The 9,203-nt window shown below is 40.9% G+C and overlaps 1 protein-coding gene across 2 annotated transcripts; it reads left to right on the top strand.

The window, feature by feature from the left end:
- Window positions 1-168: 168 nt before the first annotated feature.
- Window positions 169-8,318, top strand: LOC142152936 (zona pellucida sperm-binding protein 4-like). 2 transcript variants are annotated; one of them, XR_012691414.1, is made up of 12 exons: window positions 169-355; window positions 1,777-1,898; window positions 3,377-3,470; window positions 4,205-4,360; window positions 5,357-5,544; window positions 6,599-6,696; window positions 6,783-6,910; window positions 7,180-7,369; window positions 7,453-7,603; window positions 7,694-7,798; window positions 7,906-8,010; window positions 8,154-8,318. XR_012691414.1 is itself a non-coding variant. In XM_075210089.1 (12 exons), exons 1-12 carry the CDS (start codon window positions 172-174, stop codon window positions 8,294-8,296), a joined length of 1,638 nt encoding a protein of 545 aa, XP_075066190.1. In that variant the 5' UTR covers window positions 169-171; the 3' UTR covers window positions 8,297-8,318. The 2 variants fall into 2 exon arrangements, 1 of the variants encoding a protein (XP_075066190.1); XM_075210089.1 differs by having other exon boundaries at window positions 7,694-7,772.
- Window positions 8,319-9,203: the final 885 nt, after the last annotated feature.

The following is a 9,203-nucleotide window of genomic DNA, read 5'->3' as shown; positions in this document are numbered from 1 at the left end:
TGACAGACATACATATATATATATATATATATATATATATGCAGCCTTAATAGCTTAATAATAACATGCAGGGCACATGTGTTCACAATAGCACTGTCCAATCACAGCTCCCCGCACATGAAATAAATGTCTGACCGGCTCTTGATTGGATAATGGTGTTCTTCTGGTAAAATGGGCTGTTCCAGAGCAGTGTTGGGACTAGTACTGCTGGTCTGGAGCTGTGGCTTACAATGGCTGATGTGTGATAAACAGGCTCTGTGGGAAGGGTCCACACACCTCCACTGTGGTGCTGAAAAGATGGAACTGTCTATTCCTTCTTCATTAGAAGATGTTCCTTTCTCACTGTCTGTGCTAGGTGAGTGTATGAAAGAGATGGCTTTCAGTCATGGACTTCTTGTAGTTAGTTATCTATGTCTCTTCAGCTGCCTAACCAAAGCTTGGCTCTTTTTTTAATATATTAATGACTGGAAAATAAGCACCATGTCTTGCCTGAACTGCATGGTAAAATCCTTTACTGTAAGTGGCTACCTAGGCTGAATTAACTGAAGGAGTTCTACAATACCCCCTCCTCCCTCAAAAATAACCCAACACACCTTCAATTAATTGAGCTCTGGTAATTACATTAGTAAATGAAGTACTGCGCTCCAGAGCAGAGTTTATTATACTGGGTGTGTATGTTCTGGTTTTGACTAAAAGATTTGCTCAGGTAAATGCAATATACTAGATTGCCTTTGCCTTGTTGTGAGGGCTGTTATGTAACTTTTTTTTTTTTTTTTTTATATATATTTTTTTTTTATCCTCCTATAACTGGCTCAGGTCTGGTTCACAAATGCGGCTAGAGTATATAGGTATATATCTGTTTACTATTGGGATTATGGGATGGATATTTTTGAAAAGAGGGACATTTGGCTGGCGCGATGGTAAGTATTGCTGTATCTCAGCATTGGCGCTATGGGTGTAATCCTGACCAGGACACTAAATGTGTGGTACTTGTTCTCCCTGTATTTTGTGTGGGCTTTCCCTGTTTGTGTGGAGGACCTCCACCACTAGCACCACAATAACTTCTCCTGGATGGGGTTAAATGCTAGGCTCCACCTCTTGGTGTCATAGAAAAACCACATCCCCTTAGCTTGAGCATATTAACTCTGTTCAACAAACGCTAACATGCAGTAATGTTCTGCTCCATTTTTTTTTCAACTACTACAACCTGAATGGGTAACTGACTTGAAAGAAAAGTATCCACTAACTTATCCCTGGCCAATTTAACTTACACTTCTGTCTCCATTACTGAAGTCATGTCATCTTACCTGTCAGTCTTTGATTAAATCTTGGTCTCCATGAAATGGCCACTTCCATAGGCATTGATACATGTACATAGGACACAATTTCTGAACTGTCATCATGCCACAGATGGTGAAGTCAACCGTGTCTTGTACTGGCTCAGCATCAGGGAGAATGCCAGACTCTTCAGGGAGTGAGGGAGATCACCCCTATTTCAGGGAGTCTCCCTGACATTCAGGGAGAGTTGGCAGGTATGGCTAATAGAGCAGGAATATATATTATCAGGAAATGATGTTGGGAAGTCTGTAGGGGGCAATGTTAGTTCTCCATGACTGCAATCTCTGCCCATAATGGTAGGTTCCTCCCAAAACATAGGAATGTTTTCTACATCATAAAATTTACCATTAAATAGTACAAGTCTTACTTTACCTCCAGATGTGACTTTTCTTTAATAAAAACCCTTAATGTTGTCAATTTTTTTTATTTTCCCTTTAGACTTCCGTGGAGAGCCTCACAGCCTTGACAATACATCTACTTGTGGTTTCTTGGTAAGACAGAGACTTAATGACACCTTGGTCATTGGTGCTGCTTATGATGGGTGCTATGTAACTGAGGAGGTAAGAAAACATTGTATAGTTCATGGTGCTAATCACTTTATTGCATAGTTCTCTGCTAAAATAGACTGTGGTCTCATCACTTTATCTAATCAGTACACGGTAGAACCCAGCATGTGGCGGAAGAGCTGACACTTAACCGCAGTGGTGCTTGCTTGCACTCTGATTTCTGCTGTATAGTTGTTACATATATGTGCCTAGTTGTTTCAACTGCAGTCGAGACTCAAAAGTGCACTCCTGAAGCTTTTTGGCACTTCTGAGTGATGCTCTTAAGTATTAAGAGCATCTTAATACTTGCCTGCAGCTAGCTTCCATATGCTCTGACCTCAGTCATCCTTGCTTCATTGGGTTTTCTCTTGACTTTTGTTATGGATCTTTTCTTGAGACTTTTGAGCATTCAGTTGAGCAGAACACGACCATCAAACACTTTGGGTGGCAATCGCTCCTCCTACACCGCTGGAGGCTCGTCTGCTCTCGCGTTTACATCCTTGCTCAGGCTAATATTGCCATTAAAGGCAGTACTGTTAAACAACTTGGTTAGCGTTAATTTTTCCCAGGCAATACTGACTGTAGAAGACAGGAAACCAAAGTTACAGTATCCCCAGATACAAGACGAGTAGGACAATGTTAGAATTCAAATGTAATATTTTGTGCCTCTGATCTGTTCTTTGCTTCAAAAGTGTACATCATTTGGGTATAAAGTAGACCTAAATAAACTAACTTGTGTTCAAAATCTAGATCTGACGCCTTAACTTGCATTACTGGCTAATCACTCGGCAGATAAAATATGCTTTGGCCTCTTGTATTTATTGACTGCTGTGTACACGGTAAACTCCAAAATCACATGTCCCTTTTAGTAGTCTGAAATGTCTATTGACTCGAATGTGTAATAAAAATGAAACCTATAGAGATTTGTAGTATGATCAATTTGTGGTCCCCAATTTTTTTTTTTTTTTTTTTTTTTCTATGGCAAGTAATTGAATATTTATTTCACAACCCTTTCCTGAATTGTTTTAATTCTGAAGAAACCTAGTTCCTTCAAGTGATTTCAGGAACCATCCTCCTACGTACATGACCAAATACACATGAAACTCCTAAACACCATAAGCCACAGCTGGAAGTGTCCCACTAGCACAGGTCTGGCTGATCTGTGGCTCTCAAGGTGTTGTGAAACTACAAACCCCAGCATGCTCTCCCAGCAGATGGCTGGCAAGGTATGCTGGCACTTGTAGTTTCACAACCCCTGGACAGCCCTGGCTTGCCCAGGCCTGCTCTAGCCCTAGGCAGAGGTGTGTAACCTAAATGGCTGAGACCACAAGTGGCTTCCTAAATCCTGTTTCCCTTATTGTCAGATATACAATACATCCTATTAGGACCCACTGCAGTAAGTAACTTCATACTTTCTCAAATTGCACAAAAAACACTTGTGTTGGAGGTAAATGTAGAGACTCTTGTATCTTCCTGTCCCTTTGTCTTAACAGGATGGAGACTATGTGATGACTCTGCTTCTAGAAGAGAGCGTAAATGGAGAGGTTGAGCAATATAAGATGGAAAATAAGTGTCCAGTTTTGGCAGGTAATGTAATCTAATTGTCACTGCCTATCACTTATACCATTAAGCTTGGTGCCTTCATACTTTATCTGAATTGTCCATAGAATGGTTCTCCAACTCTAGTCTTGTATAGAACAGAATTTAACCTATAAAATGCCTTTGCAGGGTGCCATACTACTACTATTTAATGGAGCTATGAGACACATGAAGTTATCCCATGGCTTGTCTTCATATGTTTATGCGACCACTTAATTGTCCAAACAGACTCAATCCAGTTGTCTAGGATTATTTAAATAGAAGCGATACAATTAAGGTCCACATCCAGACTACCTGTTGGTCATCCCTATCCTAACACATAACGTGAGCATTCCAGTTTCCTGGTATTGGTGTTTTTACCTGATTTACCATGTATTTCTCACATATTAAATAGAATATTCTTCACATGAATGCCATAGCCAGATATTAAGCATTCCAGAGCTTTGGACATTTGGGCTACAGGGGTTCTAGAAAATGAATGCTTTGATGTTTTATTATGATCCTTTAAAGTACACCTGTTGACTACAGTGTGGGCAGCCATTTTGGGGGCTGAACAAATATCCATGAGACTGAAGCCTACAAATCCCTAAGGGCCTGAGGCACTGGCTCCTAGTGAGGCTGCTATGTCATGAATACTGCTTCTGTCCACAACATGGCTTTTATGTAATTGTTCTGTACTTTAACAAGCTTCATGACTAAATGATGCCCTCTTCATACTATAGCCATGGATGCTCCCAGCCCAAGCGTGTGTTCTGCTATCCAGCAAGCAGACCGGCTATCCTGTGCTAATATGCCGGTATCAAAAGACATCTGTGAGGAAGTTGGCTGCTGCTTCTCCCCGGCTGATTCTACAATGCCTTGTTACTATGGAAACAAATGTAAGTACTGTCTGCTGCCCAACTTCATGTGGGAAGTACAAACAGGGCTAAAGAGCGTAAACTGTATCTCAACTAGTGGGCTGCCAACCTGTAAGTGATGGATTTCTCTACTGACCATATTCTGAAGTAAGCTCCATCACTAATTGTCCATGTATCTGCCATGTGAGCTTACTGCTCCTATGTGGTCTAGGCCTTAGATGTGGTCAGGAATATGCTTTGGAAGACGGTAGTGAGGTTTGAGTAGAGGCAACTGGGCAGTGACTGGATGGACGAAAAGGGGGCTTGGAAACATGAGGGGGAATAAGGGTAAAACATGTCTGTCTATATATTGCCCTCTTGTGTGGTTATGGTTGCATACAAGTTTGTGTGCAGTTTATAAAATTACTGGTGCAAGGAAAAGGATGGAGGTTGCAATTAAAATGTTTGTTTGTTCATAGTCTATCCTGCACTGAAAAGATTAGGATACCTCTAGATGACACCATGGGGTAAATGTATCAAGCTGAGAGTTTTTCGGCATGTTTGACGAACCAATCAGGTTCTAGCTATCACTTATTTAGTACATTCTACAAAATGAGAATCTGATTGGTTGCTATAGGCACCATCTCCACTTTTCAAACCCGCCAGAAAACTCTCAGCTTGATACTTGCCCTCATGAATGTATGTAAAGCTTTGATATGGGCAAACTCCCAGGTTGCTTCCTAGTAAGAATATTAAACTACAATGCCCTTTTATAGGGTAGTCCTTCATTTGGTGAAGTGTTTTTAATCAAGAAGCGGCAATGATCTCTATGTTCGATTTATCTTCACATCTCTATTGGACAGATTAGGTCTGATTTGTGCAGTCATATATTTTGACATATTCTGCAATCATGAATAGCCAAGAATGTAATAATTACATTAGGATTCCATATCTGGCTCCTTCCTTGATCCTGGGTTGGATCGTTATAATTTGAGCCTTATGCCCATGTGAAAGTGCAGACTTCTCTCTTCCCTACAGTGACTACACAATGCACAAGTGATAACTACATGGCGATTGCAGTTTCTAAAGATCTGACCGTGCCATCTCTAATTCTGGACTCTGTCCATGTGGTTGGCTTGGACTCTTCTTGCCAAGGGTTGTCGGTGACTAAGAGTAACTTCTTTGTGGTTTTCAGTTTCCCGTTGTCTTGTGGAGGAAGAAATCGGGTAGGTAAAAATCATAGGGTGGACTGTCCTGCATCTCGTACCAGTGAATTGGTTCACAAGCACATGCCAACTGTATGGGCTCAAAACCACTGTTCAAAATCTAGTTGTTCCTAGTTTGGTGGGAAAAGAACATCTGACCATGTGAATTTGTGACCTAGTGCAGAATGGCCAGATGTAAAGTATATTTGACTTGTCTGATGCAGATCCAGCTACTAAGCTCTGTTTGACCAGCTCCATTTTAGGTCTGCAGACAATCAATCCTTGTCCATTCTTCAGAGATGCCCTACTGTAATTTAAAGCAGTCGGCTTCTAGTGAAGTCCATTAGCTTCACACTAGAAATGAGGAATTGAAAGAATGTCATGATTGAAACGGATGACACTGCGATACTATCATTAAATAACTGAGGGCCATACGATAGCTTGCTGGATTTCTAAGTGTATGCCCATGCAATAAACACTATGGTTATAGTAAGGTGAGCAGAAAGGTCTTAAGAACACTTCACTAAGAAATACTGAAAGAACCATTAAACACAGTATTCTACCATCACAACGTATCCCAGTCCCCACTCTGAGCCACACTTGTTCCTTACTTCAGCTGTGCACTCTTCCAATTAGAATGTGAGCTCTTGTGAACAGACCCCTCCCTACCTTTTATTTTCATGTCTACATTGATTTTTATATACACATCCTGTTTTCCCTACTGACACTGTGGTGCCTTACAGATCAATAAAAACAATATAATAACTAGTATTGGTTACCAGTATTCTCCCAACTAGAGTGTATTTGGATTCCTAAGGTAAATTTTATTTAAGATGTAAATGATTCCTTTCTTGCCCCTATTGGCTCACCATACATCAGATTATTGTCTTTCTAGCATGGATACAGTCAGATACAGATGGATAGTAAAAGGTTGCAAAAAGCACATGAAGCTCAATAAGAGATTTGCATAGATCTATTGACTAGCTCTGAGAATTAATACTTTCTGTTCTGAGATTTTGTTTCTTTAACTATATGCCAACATGCAAATGCTATAGCGTAAAATGTATTTTCACAGGTGTCTGGTAGTCCAATAATCTATGAGAATACAATTGAAGCTGTAAGGAACATTGTCACATGGCAAGGATCTTCCATCACACGTGATAGTACAATGAGGTGAGCAAACATACATTGTCATTCTTGCATATGTAGTATTAAGCTAGTATTGCTGTTCTTAATACAATGTACATCTTTCTCCCCAGGGTGACTGTACGTTGCAGCTATTCCCATCTAGGTATTGTACCAATCCAAGTTCAAGTATCGACTCTGCCGCCACCACTTCCTGTTACAACATCTGGGCCTCTGTTTCTAGAAATGAGGATTGCCCGAGGTGATTGTATTTTAAAAAGTTAGACCGTTGTGTTTCTTGGGCTTTAAGACACAGTTCCAAAACTTATTATACTGTCCAAGTCTTATGTTGCTCATTCATGTCTCCTTTTAAGACTAAAATGCTTAGTACTGTAATTCCCCAAAAAAACCTTCAGAAATGTACACGTCTCCTAAGTAGTTCTTGAGTTTCATTTTTGAAGTTCTAGTTATATTGGCTAGCTGTAACGTTTGTCAGCATAATGAACGCCTGATGTTTGATCTTCCCTGCAGATATGGATTATGAATCATATTATTCTAAAGATGAGTACCCTGTGGTCAAAGTGCTTCGAGAGCCAGTCTACGTGGAGGTCCAGCTTCTGCACAGAACAGACCCAAGCCTTGTCCTGATCTTAAATAGCTGTTGGGCCACCAACTCTGCAGACTCCACAAGCAATCCCCAGTGGCCCATCTTGTTGAATAGGTAACAAGCGAACAGAACAAGCTATACTAGAACTACTCTTGGAGCATATGTGCCTTTGACTAGTATAATCTTTTTGTGTTCAGATGCCCTTTTGATGGAGACAACTATGTTAGCCGGCTGGCTTCTGTTGAAGGCCCCACACTAAATATTCAATTCCCAACCCACTACAAGCGCTTTATCCTCAACACCTTCACCTTTGTGGACCCAAGCACCAAGCTTGCACTTGGGGGATTGGTAAACTGAAATAATACTCTGTGCTGCCCTGAAATTCTCCTGTGTAGAACTAACCAGTGAATGTCCTGACTTTAACAAACCTTTCCACAGGTCTATCTTCACTGTAGTGCTTCTGTATGTGTCCCATCCACCACAGATAACTGCATGCCCAATTGTGGCCTGAAGAAGCGTGAGTATTTTGTTCTACTCCAGAAGGTATATTCATGACAATTTTTTTTTTTATTTTTTTTTTGAGGAGGGGGTACATGTTTGCTAAAAAAAAAAAAAGTCTGCTAATAATTGAATTGTCCTAATCTTCTCAGGGAGAATGGCAGAACATCATAGTCTGGAGCCTCTTACCAGTATGGTGACTTCAAATGGACCAGTGAAGTTTCTTCCCATTGAGAAGGAAACAATTAAACTGGAAGGTAATCGACATCGTACTGTCCAATGTGTGCAATAGGGAATAGTGTGCATAAACTAGACGTATACACTAACAAATTATGAGCTGCCTTTAGATGCATGCAACTAGCCTACTAAATGGCTTGTTTCAACTTCATTTCTCGTTTAGGTCATCAATCAGAATACTCTTCTTTGGACTTGGTCAGAGCAATAGGTGCTGCTGGAGTAGTTGTGTTCGTGACTGGTATTATTTTAGGCCTTTGGCTTCATCATAGGAATAAACATTGTAAAAAGCACAATGTAAATTACTGAATGAATAAACTGGCTTTCACAACTCTGCTGTAATGTTTGTCACTTATTCTATGGTAGTTAAATGGTGGTTTGGCTGCAGATAAACTGAGTTGGGTGACTTGGCTTGCAAGCTTTGCCTATTAAGTCTGATAATGTTTTTTGTTTTTTTTTACACTTGTTGATTAGAGGGCTGTGTTAAGGCATTGATGGGTCCAGGACAAGGTGTGTGTGTGTGTAGTCATTTATACTAAACCTATTTAAAGATGCGATCAAGAGATTTATTTTAATAGGATGTTTTGTACCCCTTTAACATACAGCTGAATAAAACCACTTTCCATAAGTTCCCTTTGGGGTAAAACTATATGGCTGCTTGTCAGAAAACTCCTTGGTCAGGTGATGGGGCAGAGGCTGCTCCAATAATCGCATAACTCTGAAAAATATAAATTGCTTAATAGAATCAGATGGTATCAAACTTTAACAGAATCAGCTTTGTCACCCGACAATGTTAACTTTCCTTTTAGATACTATGTTGGAGGGGATTACAGCTTAACATAACTGTCTTGAAAACGTGAGTTATTATTATTATTATTTATAAGGCGCCATAAGGCATCCGCAGCGCCGTACAGAGACAAACAAAATCACATTACAATGGGAGACAGCACAGTACAGTAAACACAGCAACTCAGTAGGCTCAATGCACAGCTAGAGAGGGCGGGGAAGGGGGAGGAGGGCGCGGAAGACAGGGAGACCCCCAGGGGGGAGGAGGGAGCGAGAGTGGACGTGGGGTGGAGGACCCTCGAGGAGGAGGGCTAAGTAGCTGGAGAGCAGAGTTAGAAGTGGTGGAAACAGGAGGAGAGATGGCCCTGCTCAGAGGAGCGTACAATCTAAGGGGAGGGGTGGACAGACAGAGACGCAGGGGAGAGAGTGA

The sequence above is a fragment of the Mixophyes fleayi genome, chromosome 4, assembly GCF_038048845.1.
Source record: "Mixophyes fleayi isolate aMixFle1 chromosome 4, aMixFle1.hap1, whole genome shotgun sequence".
Lineage (NCBI taxonomy): Eukaryota > Metazoa > Chordata > Amphibia > Anura > Limnodynastidae > Mixophyes > Mixophyes fleayi.
The sequence above is the reverse complement of the archived record's forward strand: the minus strand, read 5'-3'. Positions and strand labels throughout refer to the sequence as shown.

Excerpts from the sequence above, each read along its gene's own strand:
- LOC142152936 (XM_075210089.1), top strand. The coding sequence starts at position 172 with ATGGGCTGTTCCAGAGCAGTGTTGGGACTAGTACTGCTGGTCTGGAGC. Across the intron at positions 7,604-7,693 it reads AGCTTGCACTTGGGGGATTG|GTCTATCTTCACTGTAGTGC; the intron begins GTAAACTGAAAT and ends ACCTTTCCACAG. Across the intron at positions 7,773-7,905 it reads CAATTGTGGCCTGAAGAAGC|GGAGAATGGCAGAACATCAT; the intron begins GTGAGTATTTTG and ends TAATCTTCTCAG.